This window comes from Ceratina calcarata, unplaced genomic scaffold (genome assembly GCF_001652005.2).
Source record: "Ceratina calcarata isolate Rehan_Ccalc_2016 unplaced genomic scaffold, ASM165200v1 scaffold557.2, whole genome shotgun sequence".
NCBI classification, from domain to species: Eukaryota; Metazoa; Arthropoda; class Insecta; order Hymenoptera; family Apidae; genus Ceratina; species Ceratina calcarata.
In genome coordinates, this window is record NW_017176762.1 from 151,458 (window position 1) to 169,048 (window position 17,591).

Consider the following 17,591-nt stretch of genomic DNA (forward strand, 5'->3'; position numbering starts at 1 on the left):
CGTTAATTATTCATTTACCGCAAGTTCCACACACTCGTTCATTTGCTTACTACACACCTTTTGTCAGATACTGACTCATGACTCACCTACTATTTCATGTCCCATACACCTTTCTCTGTTTCAAACAGAACTGAGGAGGACTGAGTGCCTACCCAGTAGGCTCAGTAGGTAAGTGTGGTCGTCGCGTCTACTTTCCAAAAAAAAACGCTCGAAAAAGCAAAGAACAATGTAAAGTCTCTGCGTTAAGAAAAGTAATGAAAATATTGAGTCTATCCATTGGTTTATTTTTAGGTATTTGTCTTACATTGGCGTAATTAGAGGGTAAATGTTTGCTAAGAATAGTTGGGAATAAATAACGAGAGGACTCGTGAATGTTTATGCATGACGGGCAATTTAATTTTATTTGACGTAACATATTCAACGATATAACGTATGCGTATTAATATTCGAAATACACATCGATTTTTGTATAGACATCCACAGTTCGGCGAGTAGTATGTAAAATATGATCCATATTAAAAGTAAGAAGCAAACCGTGGGCAAACATTTACTTTGATATATATAAAAAATGTACAACGGGTTTTTTTTAAAAGTAAATAACGTAATACGTAATGTGTCGCGTAAATCATGCATTTCTATCTTTGTTGTTGTTATCGATAAAGCTTGTTGTTAATGTCATCTCTCTATTTTTTTCTGACAAGTCCGTCCCTATCGATGGTTATCAAGGTAATGCTAATCCCATATTATATCAATACTCCTCATATTTTGTATACTTGTCTTTTGTAACTTTTGAAAGATCTGGTTTTGCATATCATCCGCGCCTGCGTTCGTTAGTTAGCACTTAGGATCGAAGATATCGTTAGAAGTGTATGAAAAACCAAATCTCTCAAATGAGTGATTATTATGTAGTCGGTTTGTTAGCTATAGCCCGATATTGTGACTTTCACCTGTATATGTATCGTTGTACTTATATTTTTTATTACTTAATTCACTTGGGATTGCAGTGAAAGATTTAAGAACAAATATATTGTCATAATTTTTCATTGTTTTTTATATATATCATATTGAAATGTTTACAATAAATTTCCTATACGTATACACGTTCGTACAAATTAGTTCCTATTGTTTTCTTAAAAAAATCAGTACATTAATTATGAGAGATAGTTCAGTACAAAAGTCTCGATCGGGGTTGCGCATTCTCAATTGTTAAGTTTTCTTGTCCGTTACTTTTTCAATCGAATATTCGCTGAGAGCAGCAGATAGCTTGTATCGTTAGAATAAAGTATTTGTTTCACACACGGATACATTGTACTACAGCTTTCTTTATTGTCAGCACAAGGTATGCACTTGTCGACAGGAAGACGCCCACTGCAAGATTTAATAATAAATAAATAAATAAATATTATTAATGACAAACAAACAAATCGAAGTCGCCTTAAGCGAAACATAAAAAATAACGATAATCGAATTTCCTAGGTCGGAATCTCCAAAGGCTAGCAAGAAGAAAGAGAAGTCGAAGAAGAAGAAGAAGGAGAAGAAACACAAGAAGACTGAGGCTAGTTCCTCTGATAGTGACTCCAGCGAGGCTTCAGATGATAGCAGGTAAGTATTTGACTCGAGAGAGTGTTCGCTGAAATGTTCGAGAGATAACGTGTAATTTTATGTTCCATGTAGCTCTTCCGAAACTGAGTTGAAGAAGAAAAAGAAAAAGAAGAAGAAGAAGGCTAAGGCAGAGGCAAAAGAAAAGCATGAGGTAGGATAAAAATAATGCGACGGAAACGGATACGAAATTTCTATCTTCCTCTCTATACATTTACATATTTATAAATATATTATATATATATATCTCCATATATATATATCTTAGCACGTTAAGCAGGAGCATGTAACATTTACTTTCCGTTCCATTCTATCCTGAATTAGTTGTTAATTGAACATTGAATTCTTTTATCGAAAACTTTTGTGTTGCCGCCTAAACTCTTGAATAAGCATGATCTTCATTGCTTGTTTCTGTAAAGATTTTTATCTGATTTCAAGTTTTAACAGTTCATTATTTCAAAAGTGTAAATCTCAGTATTGTTTGTAATTATCAGCGCCATTTGACAGGATATATTCCCTGAGTGAGTACCAGATATGCCGCTACTCAATGTAATAAATAATTTTGTGACTTTTTTCTATTCGTACGAAGACTTTTTGCGATTGTTGTTGCCTTTTTCACTCGTTTTGTGTCAAGCACCATCACATTTGCGAAAGAATTACGAAGCAAGGAGACTGCTTGTTCCATAGGCGCGATGCGTTATAACGTTGAACTGCGATCTTTTATTTTCTTTACAACACTTCTCGCGAATAGATCGTAATCTTGAACGAGCGAATAAGCAGACTCCAAGAAATCTTTAAACAGTTACAAATCTCTTTTTTTATCCTACTAACAAAGTACTTTACAAATGCATGATTGGTGTACGCTAGATAACCCAGTCTAATTTAGTAACGTTGTTCGTTCTTCTTCTAGAAGAAAAAAGTAGCTGTCAAGAGGAAGCATCAGTCCTCCGAAAGCTCGTCGGATAGGTACGTTTTCAGTTTAGAATACGATATACACTTAAATATTCTTATATGTAATATACGAAATTTAATTGAATTTACAGCTCCCCGGAGAGACCAAAGAAGTCTATGAAACATGACAAAACTGTGGAGAAAGTTAAGAACGACGAGACGGAGAACGCGAGGAAAGAGTCTCGATCGAAATGTTCGCCAAAGAAACAAGAGAAGAGTCGAAACGAAACGACACCTCCTATTAGAAAGAAAGACTCTCCCATCAAAAAAGTAGTGCCAGAGAAAAGAGACAAATCGCCGATCGCGCATAAAAGTCCTCCACCGCGACGTCATAGATCACCAGAATCGAGAAACAGAGTCGATAGAACGAGATCGCCTAGAAGATACTCAAGATCTCGACGAATCAGTCCCTCGCCTAGGAGAAGAAGAATTTCGAGATCCCCGAGAAGATACAACAGACACTCCGTATCCAGAAGCAGAAGTCGATCAAGGTACGATCGCTATGGGTCGCGGCGTAGAATGTCACCACCCCCTAGACGCAGGAGGTCCGACTCACGAAGGAGATCGAGGTCACCTAGAAGACCGAGAGACAGAAGAGAAAGATCCAGGGACCGTCGCAGAAGTCGTAGCAGGACAAAGAGTAGATCTAGACGATCCACCTTGAGCTACTCTCCGGTAAGAAAGAATCCTGAGCGATATAAACACATACTAGAAGACAAGAAGAAACGTGACCAGAAAAAGAATCAAGACACCAACAAAAGGAAATCCCGGTCGAGCTCTAGAAATAGAAAAATCCAAACGATCACACCCAGAGTTAGGTTGCGATCTTCGAGCGAGGATGAAACTGACATAGCGGACGATGAGCCGAAAGCGGAGGATGAGGAGAAGATGAAGGAGCTGCATACTTTGAAACGATTGCAATGTGGATTAGCTGCGAAAGCTAGGGAATCTCTTGGAAAGAAAGTCATTAGTCCTACGAAGATAAAAGTGGAGAAAAAGGAAGATAGCGTTTTAGATATAGCTTTACCAAATGACCCGCCCAAAATGCCCGTACAGAATATCGTCGGACCGATGCAAGAAAAGTCACAGTCCCCCGTATCTCATCTGCCGGCGATTCAGTCGCCTGTCTCCAGCAGATCGCCATCGCCGGCGTTACCGTTGACCCGAGAAGAGGCAGCTATAAAAATACGATCTCCTAGTGAATCGCCTCCCCCGTTACCTCAAGTCTTAAACAAGGTGCCCGATTCACGGTCGCCAATCATGACAGCTAAAACGAATCATCGTTCGAAATCCCCTCCGAATACCTCTCAGAAGAATTCGCCCGTTATTCCAAGAAAACAGACACAAAGTAAATCGCCATCGCACTCTCCGCCAGTCTCTCACAAAGACAGTATAAAGTTACGTTCACCGAGTGAATCGCCGCCACCTCCAATATCAAGCAACAAGGCGAAACAGAGCACCTCGAAGAATTCTCCGGTCTCCAAGAAGCATTCGCCGAGGAATAAATCTCTCTCCATGTCTCCTTCCAGATCGTACACGAGATCTGTGTCAGTAGAGAACAAGTCTTCCAAATCGCCCAGGCGTCGATCGAGGTCCGCTTCTAGAGAGAAGAAGTCGCGTTCCGCATCGAGGAGCAATAAATCGGCATCGCCTAAGAGACACAGGTCATCGGCATCACCGTCGAGACCTAAGAAGTCTCCTAAATCCCCGGCTAGGACCAAGAGGTTGTCCAGGTCAAGGTCATCCTCGGAATCGAAGCACTCGGCATCTAGATCTCCGTCACGCTCGAAGAAATCCCTGTCGCATTCACCGGAGAAGTCACGATCTAGGAGCAGGACCAGATCGTTATCGAAACGATCGAGAAGTCGTTCTTTGTCGAAGAAATCCAGAAGCAGATCTTTGTCGAAGAAATCGCGTAGTCGATCGTTGTCGAAGAAGTCTAGGAGTCGCTCGTTGTCGAAGAAGTCGAGGAGCCGTTCGTTGTCAAAGAAGTCTAGGAGTCGTTCGCGATCACTATCCAGGGTATCGAGGGATAAAGAAAAGAGGAGTCGGAGTAGAAGTAGCTCGCGTTCTTCTTTGAGGTAAATAGTATTTACGAGTACTTTAATTAAATTCTAATGATCATCGCTAATTGATGTTTTCGCATTCAGTTCGAGGCATAGTCGCAGAAGTTTCTCTAGTTCATCAAGATCATCGAGCAGCGTTTCTAGCAGGTCCTCTCGTTCGACGTCCAGCAGTTCAGCTTCTAGCAGGTCTCGTTCCCCTTCGATACCCCGACGTCACGGTTCACCCAGTTTCCTAGACAGACGTCGAATCACGAGGTACGTTGGTATAGGCCGGTAGTTTCGATATCGTAGCAACAGAATTTTACAGTATCTAAACCACGCCTAAATTTTGTAAGTCCACGTCGTTTGCATCGATACGTAGAAATTTTTATTTCATTTTATTTGAGTTTATTTTAGTTTATTCGTCAGCGATGTCTCCCTCACACACTTGAGTTTTCTTTTTGAATTCACGTAACAAGCTTGAAACAAATATTTCGTAAAGCGACAATATTGTTACGCGTAAAATAAGTTTACGATGATTCGCGTGTAAGACCCCCTTTTTTTTCTTGCATTAATCTAATGCCATTTTATGTTGTGTCCTACAGGGACAGATCGAGGGACAGGCATAGAAGATAAAGTTACAGCGTCGCACAGATGTTTCTAATTACTTTCCTACAATTTACGATATAGTAGCAAATATACGATACGTAATGAATTTAATTTTTTTGATGAGTGTGATAAGAAAAAGAAACACACGAGGCGAATTTGTTATTGTAAGAATAGTACGCTAATTAATGAATATTGTCTGTTAGTTATATGATTATTCCTTGATCAGTAAATAACTTCAGTAATTTTCTAAGAGCTATCGTATACACTCGTGTATGCATTCTGTTCAATCACTAAACTCGTCTGCGCAGATTATGCGTACTGCGTCGCATCGATATACGAATATGAATATCATTTCAAATCAGTCTAGTATACATATTTACATTTGTATGATTTCTCATTTTTTTCTCTTCCCTCTTTTTTCATTTGTATTCAATCGCTTATGAAATGAACTATAAATATCGTGTAGACGTAGCATGCGTGTATTTCCCTCATAAGTTATTGTAAATTATGGATATTTGCAGTAGAGATTCTCTTTTATTTTATGTCAGTCACAAATAAAATATATTTACCGCTATGGAAGCAAGCATTTTTTTTATTTAGCTCTACATATACTATTTTTCATTGTGTTTTTGTGAATCATTCTCAATCCACTCCGCGTATCTTCAAGCTCATAATCAGGTAAGTGACACATCTTTATTTTTGCATGGTATTTCTGTTGCATTGCATGGTTTATTTCGCACGTACATTTTTAGTAATTGCTAACGATAAATTTATATAGATATTAATCCTGATAAAGATGTTTTGACAAGAGGATCTGTTAGAATTGATACGTGTAAAATTTCGTAATTAATATTTAACGAAGTTTAACGAGCAAGATTCATTTTCATTAATGTAATATACGTAACGAGAAGATTGTTAACAGAGGATATTGACAGCCGTTAATTTTAGCGCCAGGAAACGGCCAATTCCATATCACCGACCTACACCGACTCCACCTTCGTCACCGAGTAGTTCAGATAGCAGCAGACATAGTAATTGGTCGAGTCCGAGTCACCGGTCAAGTTGTTCCCCGAGTCGCAGCCCATCGTACACACGTTGAAGCCACCAAGTGGAATCCCTTCCAAAGAAAGATCGACGTTCCTTACGCGCGTCAGATTTGGAATGGCTAACGAAGGTCTATCGATGCTTTTTTTTAACAGTCGTTCGACCTCGCGTTTGTAATGTTAGAAATTGGCTTGACGCCATTCTAAGTTTGGTGCATGATCTTCAAGTCTTTGTAAATTCTTACTAAGCATTTACACGTTTGATCTCATGATTCAATAATACTCATGGATGGTGATAACGAACCAAGATACCATCAGCTTCAATACTGATGCATTTCTCGTTCACTTAATTTCTTTTTGTTAGACATACTACTCTTTTTTCGTACTAACTCTAGTCATAACACTTTATTGTTTTAGAAGGCAGTGTCTTTTGCTTTGTTGAGATTTAAACGATAAAACTTTAATGCAATGATACTTTTGTAACATTGCGTACAAGATAATCATGGATTATGTTGTGTTATAATTTTAAAAATCTCTTCTCACAGACTTACGTACGTCTACGTACCTAAGCAATAATAAGACAATGATGAGTTTAACCGTCATGCATTGATTACAGTAATTATTCTTAAGATCTCGCATTATCAACATAGCTATCGGATCATTAAATTCATTTACAACTACTTCAGTAGTTTTACGTTCGCATGATTATTTAATCATGTAATTGTTTGTTATACAAACAACAGCTAGTCAAATTTTAGACATTCCATTAACGATTGAAACACTAAAACATCGTTTCGAGTCGATCTATTAATTTATCGAGTAATTAATAATTTATATTTCTAGTGCAATGTTCTACATATGTTTTTTTTGTACATAGATATTATTGTCGTGCTTAAATTTAAGCACATAGCTCATTTGCTTTTTACTCTACGTACTTTTATTCAATGTTCAAGAACTACATATGTATTTATTTTCTAACTTATTTATTTATTTATTTATTTACTTATTTATGTAAATCACGTCCAGCTAGTCATTTTGCCAGTTATTGAGGCAAAACCATATAAGAGTTGAGGGAGAGAGAGACGTTAAACTCTTAATTAATTTTGCAATACTCAAATTCATCTGAATACTAGTCAGAGAATGTTTCTTTTATTTTGGCTCTGAGGCCAGGCAGCGTACCAAAAGACATAATTAGATTAGTCATGATTATTCGAAGTTAAGTCTTGAAAAAAAAATGTATGTATAGGGTTAACGAAAGAAGTCATATTTGGAAAGTCTACATTGTTTATAAGTAGAGAAAGGAAAACTAAGTAGAATTAGTTCTCGTATAATGACTGACTCGATTTTATTGAAAATGGGAAGCCGTCGATTGCTATGGTGTTGCAATACTGATTCTATCTCGATGCATATCCTTCAAACTAAAACGTAACTGTGTGCATTGTGGATTTACAGTTTATAAGATTAGTATTTAAAACGAAGATTGAAAAATTCGTTCCGTCGCTTGATTGGTATAAGTTTCATATAATAATGATTTGAAGTGAAAACAGGAGGCTTGTTGAATTTTGCCCACCATGGCTGTTGACTTTAACATTCATTATTCATAATTTACAGCCATCGAATGTTACCATCGTTGAAATGGAAGAAATTCTGATTATATCTGTAATATACTCTGTATTGTTGTTGTGTGATTAAATTAAAAATCTTAAAAGACATCGTTCCTTCCTTCAAAACACTTAAAAAAGTTTATTTGTACGCGTTTCTTGGATTATGTATGATTTACATATTTAATTCTGTACTTAAAATTATCAAATGGCATAATTCTATATAACAATATTCGATTCAGAATCAAATGTCTATCATTGGAATGAGAATATTTACATAATTATTAAAATATATGACCAGTTGACAAGTATGAACACCATAAACTATGTTTTAACATGTAATGAGCAATTACACTTGGAAATTATTTTCTTGTTCCAGTCGCCTTTGACTGTTTAGTTCTTTGTTGTGCGAGGTATATAGCCCAAAAGAATCCGATCAGGTTCACGACCAGAACGCGTAACTAAAATTAACGATGTCTCGAATAGTCATTCCTTAGTTTCAAGGCTTAAAAGACTATAAAACTTACCAGCGGTGGCACATATTTTAAATTGATGTACTGGAGTAATGTTAAATATTTTAAATTAGCAGTAAGTACTGGCAAGTACAATCTTTTCGTTTGCTTCAATGCTTCATTATGTGGATTGCCCTGTAGTAAAATTAATTTCAACTGTACTAACTGAAAAATTGATGAATGACACATGTAAAAACGAACATACCTCGAATATAGATAACATGTACAATGCTAATGCTTGATAGCAAGGTGTATATAGGCACCTCTCTATTAACAAAAGTATGAGAGGATTTCTCACAAGTGGTTGTATAAATGTATAAAAGTAATGTGGAAGTGGACCACCGAAGAACAACCTACAGAAGAGTAGTACTTTGGTATAATGATTACACAATTATAATGACGTTCTAATTTGTTTAAACGTACCCGAAAAGTGCGAACGCGAGTAAACTGTCCTCATTGATGCGTTTCGTACCGGAGATTTTCTGCGATATATAATTACCCAGAGTGGCGATAATGCAACTGAAAAAAGAATTATCGATCGAAAAAAGAATTTATGATAGAAGAACCGAGAATAATTTCATTATAACATACCTGGTGATTGCTTTAGTTTTCAGCGGGCTTGTGTAAAGACGGTCGAAATAAACGCTGGTAAGATGAAGAAGTAAATTCGTGGGTTTTGAAAGAGCCATTCTTTTTCTTCAACTCGTAGCGCTCCGTTGCGTTAAATAATGTACGTAATAAAAGAGAAGCGAGGTAGCGAGTAGCGAGGCTTAAACGTAATATTTCGCAAAGTATGGACAACAAGCGATTTGATAACAAACTGTAAATTATATAGCGAAAGTAAAAACGTTTCTTTGTATATACATGTATAGTTCACATACATGTATGTATCTCCTAATTGCAAGTCATTAACATAATCTTCGTGTTATCGAGCACGAGATAAAAATAAAAATTAGTAATTCATACAACGTTCAACATACATATTTGTTGTCTGATGTTGAAATTGATAACTTTCGAACTTTTTAAGTGGTCATAGTACGTTCGATAACTTTTGAAAGTGGTCCAGGACTTAGGATATTGCACATATACATAGTCAAATAGTCAAAAACACATATATCAATACATAGTCAACAGTGGTCAACATACACAAAAAGTCGTAATCGTTGCTTTTTACGTTGCTACGATATTGAAATATATTACATTTGCGTCATAGTTTTGTACACTCTGCTGACTACTCTAACAACGGGATCTGAAGTGTGAACACTGTGAACTGTCTGTGAAGCAGAGTTCGGTTCGAGAGAGATGCAAAAATCAATGTTTTGTGTGTAACCTTAAATTAAACGTTAAACGATGGCACAAGGTAAATTGAAAGTAAAAGCCAAAGTGCCACCGTTAAAAGGAAAAAATAAGGATAAGAATAAAAAGGGACCGGCGATTCAACGACGAAATAGTAAGTTCATTTATTTATTACAATTTGCCTTGTAAATCATTGTTCAATGATCATGAACAATAATGCTAGCGCTCTGGTTTCATTTTCAGATGCGCCAATTCAGCCTAAAAAGAAGAAATTGGAAGAGACCCACAAGTTGAAACAAATGATAACCAGAACAGTGAACAAAGCAATGGAAGATGAACTAAGGGAAAAAGCCTTGGAAGGAAAGAAGTCGCTTACGAAGAAGAATCCATCAACCACGAAAAAGAAGTAGTCTGTAACATTATTTGATGGCTCGTAATTAAGAAAATAAAAGCTGAACATATTTGGATCAGGTATAATTTATTGTATTATAATAGGGATGCGTGTAACAGGGAAACACAGTACAAATTGATCAGTTTATTACGAGTAAAGGTCTTTAATTTATATCGTTACCCCATAGAATAACTCTGAACATGAAATTAATGGCACAGTGATTTACATAATATAAATATAGAAAAAGAACATTTTTTCATTAAGTGCATCTTTAACACATCTCACAATAAGTTATTGTATCTTGTGCGATAATACAGTACAACAATTTTTTGGAAGGCACAGAAATTTCGTTTCCTTTTTTCCTTTCTCTAGTTGATTCGTATTGCTAACGAAAGGTTTTATGCTTCGCTGAGTGTTATTTATAAAAATAAACATTATCTCACAAAATATTTTACACAACTCATACAACAAGGTACAAAACTGCGAGTGTCATTTGTTAAATGGACTAAATTTGTATATATTATATTTTCTTAATAGTCTTCCACTTTAGATCACATGATCAAGGCTGCTTTACTTGCGTATCGTGTCGAACGCTTAGTTCTAAGTACAAAATCACCTGATGTACTTTCCAGACATTAGGGAGACATCACCACCTATAATGGAAATTATTTCAATTTTTATTCGTATTATATTTCGAAGAATGTATTGTATTTACCACTAAGTGTCCACTTTGTCTGTTTTTGCTAATATTCGGTGCCTTTCCGGTTTTGAATTCAATTACGCCTTCTTTACCGCTGACTAGTTTGTGTGAGACCCTAGAATTCGAATTTTCATTATATATCCGTTGTTAACCATATAAGTAATTTTCTGTTGGCATACTTACGATTCGGTATTAATAATTTTAAGAATACTCGGATTATTAGTGACATCGATTGCTTTCGTTAGCGCTTCTATTGTATGTGGTACTTCCAAGATTAAGTCACCCTAATTAAGATGATCCGATGATAATAAGCCACGACAATTTATTTAGGTTCATTTAACAATATAATGATAGCAAACCTTGTCTTTTTTTAATTCTGGTGGTATCCTGACGATCAGTAGATTATCCGATTCTCCGGTAACAACTAATTCCTCAATGGATTTGTATGGTAGTCGATGCTTCAGTTTAAACGTCTTCAACGTGTCTAAAATATAAACTGCGTTCTCTGTTAAAATTAATACCCTCTCACGGGGTTTGTAGCCATGTCGATCGTATTTAACAACAGGGGCGGCATACTGGAAGAGATTATTAATAATTTAAAATATCTTTGAATGGAAGATACAAATCTCGAGTAGGAACAGATGTTTTACTTTTATGGTTTCATCTCTGGGAAGAATATTGCTGATGAAACTTTGTTTCAACGCTTTGTGTTCAGCTCCAAGTCGATCGTACAGGAATCTTGAACCCACACTCTTCGGGTACGATTTCTTTTTACCTTTGAATAGAGATTCCGCTAAAACCTTTAATTCGAAATGTTCTTTCTCCTCCTTCGACAATGCCAGCCTGTATTTACGCGCTTTCCATTTTTTATACATGACGCGCAAGTGTTCGGAAGCCTAAATTGAACAGATTATTTTTTGTAAAAACACTTCTAGATACGTCTAATACAATGATCGTCTTACTTCTCGACAAGAATAGGGACACGGGGGCCAATAATTATTCAGGACATCTTTCGGAAGTGTTTTAGAGAGCTTGATTAACCATTGGCGTTTCGCTAATTCGATAAAAGCCCTGTTGACATCGGTCGGTGGCCCGTTTCGCGTGATGAATCCTTCGATAAATCTGCAGAAAATTATTTATGATTATGTATATTCTCTCTCTGGGAACATCTAAAACGTACCTTCGTATAGTGATGGCAGCTTTTCGTCTCCTTTCTGCTTCGCGTTTTGCTAGCCATCGACGAATATACGTTTGAAAGACTATCGTGGCTTTCCTCAGCTTCAAGTATCTTCGTCGTTCCAATATGCATTTCCATTTGCTTTGAATGATGGCTGCTATTTCGTGTTTCTTCCTTTGGAAAGCATCTTCGGTATTGAACAATGTTTTAGGGAAACGAATGAACAACTTCGTGCTACGCAAAAAGTATTTAGTATAACAACGCGTCTTTTCAATCGGTAGAAATGTTTGATTCTTTGAGCGATCCTTACTTGCCCATTCTGTATTCGTCTGCTTCGTAACCAAGATGGCACACAAGACTCTGCACACCCTCCTTGGCAGAGCCATGATAATTAGGCCATGTTTGTGGACACAACGACTTGTAACGTTGTAAAAATTGTTCATACGGTCTTCGGTATGCGAATCCAGCTCGCCTCACTCGTAGATTTTCCATCAGACCCAAGTACTTCACTTGGTGAAGTATAATTTTCTCATTGAATTGATCTACGGGTTAACACAATCGTTTTCAAGCTCGCGAAGCAATATCTAAATACAATTAGAATTCGAGGAACGTACTGGGCTTCTTATAATCGTTGGGCTTGATGCACCGAATGTAAGAAGGTTCTTTACCCATGAGGATCTCTACCAGGTTGTTCAAACTGTTTTTGAATTGCGTAATAGCTGTCTCCGGTCGTTTCTTACTGGTTAAATCTTTCTTCACGCTGAACAGGCTCTGAGGAATCATAAATTTTAATACGGAAAACTCGAGGCAACGGCTGCATGTGAATTAGTGAAAGTACCTTGGTAATTGAATTCGTGGTGTGCGACATTACTTCGCGCAAGTCCCTATATAATAAGTCATTATTTTTCTCGAGGAACCCACGGACATTGTACGTTACATCCCCAGCGTAATGTATCAATCTAAATTCCTAAAGTACGATCACATTTGAGAAAATCATAATAGAATATTAGACGAAGAACTTACATCGCGTCCCATAATCTTTTGTGTCTGTAAGTCCGCCTTCATGTGACTTATATAATGAGGATGATTGTTCAAGTTCACGTTTAACTTTTCCAGAAAGCTTAAATCTGTTGGTTCTCCAGGACGAAGGCATTCCTCGTCCATCAAGGATATAATACCTACAAGTGTTTATATATCACAGCGTAATGAAAGTTGGCGATTCTTCGATTTGATACCCACCTTTATACTTTTCTTCTATTAAGTCACATATAACTTTGTTATTAAAATATTGAATGTTCTCCCAAGCTATTCCCTCCCTCAGATATTCCTCCTGTTCCGATTTCAATGTTAGCTGAATGAACAACTGCTGCAGCTTCTCGTTGCAATAATTTATGCAGAACTGTTCGAAGCTGTTGAACGATACATTCGATCAGTTATAGAATACGCCTCTGAATTCTGTGCAACGTGTACCTGTTCTTCTGGAAGATTTCGAAACCGTAAATATCCAGAATTCCTATGATCATCTTTCGCGACTGATTGTGAATCGGCTGTAGGGATTTGTTCAACCTGGTCACGAGCCAGGTGAACAGTCTATCATACACGGCTTTCGCCAACGCGTCCCGTGCATAAATCGCGAATTCTCTGTTCAATGGGGAAACGACCACATCGCCGTGGGCGTCTATAGTGCGGTTCGTAAACGCGTCCGCTAGTCCCTTCACGTCGCAGCCCAACAACTGCAGACATTAGTAATAAAAATATTTGATTTATTGCACATAGGAGATTGTTTTATTTTTTCATACTCGTCTTAAGAATCTCGTGTACTTACGGCGGCAACAGCTTCGACGGAAGCTGGCTTCAAGATTTGCGCCACGCCGTCCTCCTCTGTGAAACCAACGTTTCCCATATGCAATACCGATGCGACTATCGCGAATAAATCGTCCTGTTCCTGTTGAGTCATCTCCATGGTTTTCATCGCCTTTACTACCTCCATGTATTGAGCCTCGTCGTCGATATTATCCATGTTCCCTTTCGTCTAATGATCAAGCATGTCGCAAGCATGTTTCATAATGCGTACATATGTATTAACAGACTGCGGGTTTCGTGCACTTATAGGAATATAGAATTTACGGAAAATACGAAATCTATTTAAAATATAGGAAATATCAAAAGCTGCATGTCACAATGGATTTCTGTAATTCTAGCTAAATCACGTTTTCTTAAATTGATACAACAAATGTATTATTTGGATATCCGCAGTCTATTGATTAGAAAGTAAAAATAATAGCTTACCCCATTACTGAGGTAATAGTACGTATCTAAATTTCTCTTTAAGTACAACTTCCTTAAAGTCTCCTCGCTGGCTCCAGCCAGTAGTTGATAAAAAATATGGAAATTACGTTCTCCTGAAAACTGATGAACCACTCGCGATTTCTCAAGCAGGTAATTCAAGATATTCCCACCGATCGGATCTCCCTGGAGAAACACCGAAGTTTAACTCGTGAAACTATATTTTTCTCATACGAATATAAGACGTATTATATGTATAGGATGAATCGATAAGGAATAACATTTTTTTTTAGACAACGATTATAATTAAAGATAAAGGTAGTGAGACGTTATTTCGTTTGTACCTGGAAATTAAACTGGATGTCCATGTACTTGCCGAAACGGGACGAGTTATCATTGCGATTAGTTTTCGCGTTCCCGAAAGCTTCGAGCACCGGGTTGCTACCGATCAATTTATCATTCACTTCCTCCACTTGTTTCTTGTGCCCGGTGGCAGCCGCGATAAATTCAAGCACCTTCTTCGAAGCTTCGGTCTTCCCTGAACCGGATTCACCTACGCAGTTACGCAGTCCAACGAATTCATTACAAATACATATTTCACAGTATAAATATCATAAATCTTAAAGTCTTAATAAGAATGACATTTTCATACCAGAAATTAAAATGCATTGATCCCGATTTTCGTTCAACAAAGACTCATAAGCGGTACCCGACAATGCAAAACTGAAATAAAATCATTTTTAATTACTGTATAAGATTGAACACTGCGGTTCATCGTTATCGCTCTTGCTTCTTACATGTGCGGCGGCGCTTCGAAGAAGTTCCTCCCTTGATAATACTGGATGGTTTCCGTGTTGTAAATTGGTAATTTCTTATAAGGATTCACGGAGATGAGTACTTGACCGATATATGTCTAAAAAAGAAAGTTAATGCTTTCCTTTTCTTATCTCTTTATAAGTTCGTATGTTTATCAGAGACGCTGTTCCTTGAACGAGTCTCGGGTACTCATTACGATTTCTAATTATATTCAGAAAAATATCGAAACTAAAGGAAGTAACTATAAGAAATATTATAAAAAGAAGAGTCCCAATGATTATGTCTTGTCATCAGATTCAACAAGTTGACTTAAAAATTCTAATCAATTTTTCCAAGCATCTTCTTGCACGAACGCTTTGCATACTCGTTGATACAGGAAGTAAACGGTGTCAGGCGCCTTATGAAGATTAATATCATCCACTCACGTAGATCAGGTTCTCGTTGAAACGCTTTCTCAGATTATCGATGAACGCCTCCTCGCTCTGGAAGTCCTCGAGGAGAACGAAGTCCTGGACACCGACCCGGTCACGCTCGTGTAGACCGCGTTCCATGTTCTTGCGTACCTCGTGGCCAGACCTGAACACGTCCGGTGCCTCACCGGAACCGCTCACACCACCTCCACTGTCGAATACCGTGCTCGCCTCACTGTAACAGAAGAAGAAATCCTTTACTAACAAGCTTTTCCTCACCGGATGGAGTTTTCCAAGCGATTGAAATTTTACATAAAATTATAACAAGATAAAGATACAGCAATTATAACGCGATGAACTGAATGTATTATAATTCAATTATAATCCAGCGTTCCTTTATGAATCTGTTGTAGAAAATAAGTTCTGTCTTTAATGTAGACATAGATGTGCGTGTGATCGAGGTGGTGAGTGAATGTGAGAATGTCGCAGAGTTCAGAACAGCCGAAACGTAGTAAATACGCAACATGATTGGAGTTTCCCAGAATTTTGGAATTCCGAGAAGCAGCCAGTAAGAAAAATACGAAGATCGACTGACCAGTACGGTATCGTCGATCATTAAGTTGTTCGACGAGTATTCAGAATCTAAAACCGATCAAATCTAATTTGATTTATTCAAGAATGAAATATGAAGTTTTCTAATGAAGTGTGCAATAAATAAGGACAATCAGGTAAAATTGATCGCGGCTGATACGAGTAGGAGTATGTATGCTTTCGTTATATGATACTAAACGCGAGAAAGTGCAGATCGTGCGTATTGTTCGACCACCGGAAACGAAATCAACACCCTGAACTTCGATGGCGTTTCACGCGATCGGTGTCGATTTTCCGCTGTGCGGTTGCGTTCGACCGTCGACGCGGATACGTAATTGAAAAATCAGTAAACATAGACGATCGTCTCGTTTTCCTGTTACCGAAATCGCGCGACTCTTATTTTCCTTAATATTTCCACAATTTTATTCAGGGGTCAAATTAGATTCGGAAACTGAAATAGTACAGATTTTTTAAGAAATATCTGTTTTTAAAAGAAACGTTGAATCAGATCAGATGTACACGTAATGCGTGTTCTATTTTCGAAGCTTCGTTCCATCAATTGACATAGGGAGATAGACATTAGAACAATTGCGGATGATAAACTCCCTGATTAGATACCGAAGTAGTGTTTAAAGTCGGATAGGAGATCGATTAAGTACTGTAACGCTCGAACTTTGCTACGCATATTATTTAGGAAAATTCCTTACTTCGAAACGAACTACTTTCAACTAATAGACAGCCTCCAACTTTATATTTCACAAACTATACAATCATAGTTTTAATTCTTGTCTCATGAGCCAAGACTCACAGAGTTCTCGAACAAAAAATCAATAATGCAAGGATTTAACGTTTCTGCACTTCACTATCGAAGTTCACCCAAGAGACTAAAATGGGTAGGCTACACAAACTGTCAGGTAGACGATTGTTAACATCGAACGGGTTTGGTGGAACCACCTTTGCCCCACCCTTTCGTCTCGGGGTTAAATCAAACTTGCTCCTTCTCGTATAGATGCAAAGAGGGGTAGCTTCCACAAACTCGTTCCACTTTATTTCTGCTTGTCATGCAGTTCTTCATGACTATATTGCAATATCACATTTCATGAAAAACTGTTCCTGTAACTTCAAACCTTCAAATACAGAACTATGAAAATTATTAATGAAATTACTTCTATTTGTATTTTTAACAAATATTTCTTTTGGGGAATAACAGGTCGACTTTGATAAACTCACCCCATGTCTCACCGACGTTCTCGCACCCTGCTAAGTACAGAGAATGAGATTAACGAATAAAGCGATCGGTGGTTAAATGATTTCGCGTGCGTTAGAGGCTCGGTGCTCTCGCAACTGATGCTCGTTCTCGTTGCTTGTACTGTTTAGATCACGCGATAAGATACACGGTAATACGTGGAAAGCCGATCTCGATTTCGCTCGATGATAATCTAGCGATCGATCACCAGTGACGTTATTCATTTCATTTTCAATCAGCAAGCCCTATCGATCGTCATTCATCCTACAATTTGTACTATGAATCTCAAATCTTGACTCAATCAATATAATTATATAT

General features: G+C 37.4%; 4 protein-coding genes across 9 annotated transcripts in view; 2 read left to right on the forward strand and 2 right to left on the reverse strand.

Moving 5' to 3' along the window:
- The window catches only part of Srrm234 (Serine-arginine repetitive matrix 2/3/4), a 15,610-nt gene extending 7,653 nt beyond the window's left edge, over positions 1-7,957 (forward strand). For 4 of the 6 annotated variants that reach the window (XM_026817163.1, XM_018031780.2, XM_018031781.2 and 1 more), the window contains 6 exons: positions 1,477-1,602; positions 1,675-1,753; positions 2,510-2,565; positions 2,643-4,631; positions 4,701-4,871; positions 6,153-7,957. In XM_026817163.1, the coding sequence (XP_026672964.1) occupies positions 1,477-1,602; positions 1,675-1,753; positions 2,510-2,565; positions 2,643-4,631; positions 4,701-4,871; positions 6,153-6,303 (2,572 nt within the window). In that variant the 3' untranslated portion in view covers positions 6,304-7,957. Of the gene's footprint in view, positions 1-1,476; positions 1,603-1,674; positions 1,754-2,509; positions 2,566-2,642; positions 4,632-4,700; positions 4,872-5,200; positions 5,784-6,139 lie in introns of those variants that run through there. The other 2 variants (XM_018031783.2, XM_018031782.2) reach the window with 2 other exon arrangements.
- Positions 7,958-7,962: 5 nt separating this feature from the next.
- Positions 7,963-9,068, reverse strand: LOC108629234 (PXMP2/4 family protein 3). The gene is made up of 5 exons (XM_018031787.2): positions 8,952-9,068; positions 8,784-8,879; positions 8,566-8,713; positions 8,376-8,495; positions 7,963-8,309 (listed from the first exon to the last, which is right to left on the reverse strand). Exons 1-5 carry the CDS (start codon positions 9,047-9,049, stop codon positions 8,211-8,213), a joined length of 561 nt encoding a protein of 186 aa, XP_017887276.1. The 5' UTR covers positions 9,050-9,068; the 3' UTR covers positions 7,963-8,210.
- A 616-nt stretch (positions 9,069-9,684) lies between these two features.
- LOC108629235 (uncharacterized) lies at positions 9,685-10,123 on the forward strand. Its single transcript, XM_018031788.2, has 2 exons — positions 9,685-9,810; positions 9,900-10,123. Exons 1-2 carry the CDS (start codon positions 9,711-9,713, stop codon positions 10,064-10,066), a joined length of 267 nt encoding a protein of 88 aa, XP_017887277.1. The 5' UTR covers positions 9,685-9,710; the 3' UTR covers positions 10,067-10,123.
- A 53-nt stretch (positions 10,124-10,176) lies between these two features.
- The window catches only part of Myo61F (unconventional myosin 61F), a 10,417-nt gene continuing 3,002 nt past the window's right edge, over positions 10,177-17,591 (reverse strand). The window contains exons 2-20 of the mRNA XM_018031779.2: positions 15,452-15,671; positions 15,008-15,123; positions 14,863-14,933; positions 14,555-14,763; positions 14,214-14,396; positions 13,750-13,956; positions 13,395-13,657; positions 13,164-13,333; positions 12,948-13,102; positions 12,763-12,891; positions 12,539-12,695; positions 12,235-12,466; positions 11,928-12,158; positions 11,710-11,869; positions 11,398-11,643; positions 11,107-11,322; positions 10,931-11,031; positions 10,763-10,862; positions 10,177-10,700 (exon numbers count right to left, since the gene is read on the reverse strand). Of these exons, the coding sequence (XP_017887268.1) occupies positions 10,683-10,700; positions 10,763-10,862; positions 10,931-11,031; positions 11,107-11,322; positions 11,398-11,643; positions 11,710-11,869; positions 11,928-12,158; positions 12,235-12,466; positions 12,539-12,695; positions 12,763-12,891; positions 12,948-13,102; positions 13,164-13,333; positions 13,395-13,657; positions 13,750-13,956; positions 14,214-14,396; positions 14,555-14,763; positions 14,863-14,933; positions 15,008-15,123; positions 15,452-15,671 (3,184 nt within the window). The 3' untranslated portion in view covers positions 10,177-10,682. The remainder of the gene's footprint in view (positions 10,701-10,762; positions 10,863-10,930; positions 11,032-11,106; positions 11,323-11,397; positions 11,644-11,709; positions 11,870-11,927; positions 12,159-12,234; positions 12,467-12,538; positions 12,696-12,762; positions 12,892-12,947; positions 13,103-13,163; positions 13,334-13,394; positions 13,658-13,749; positions 13,957-14,213; positions 14,397-14,554; positions 14,764-14,862; positions 14,934-15,007; positions 15,124-15,451; positions 15,672-17,591) is intronic.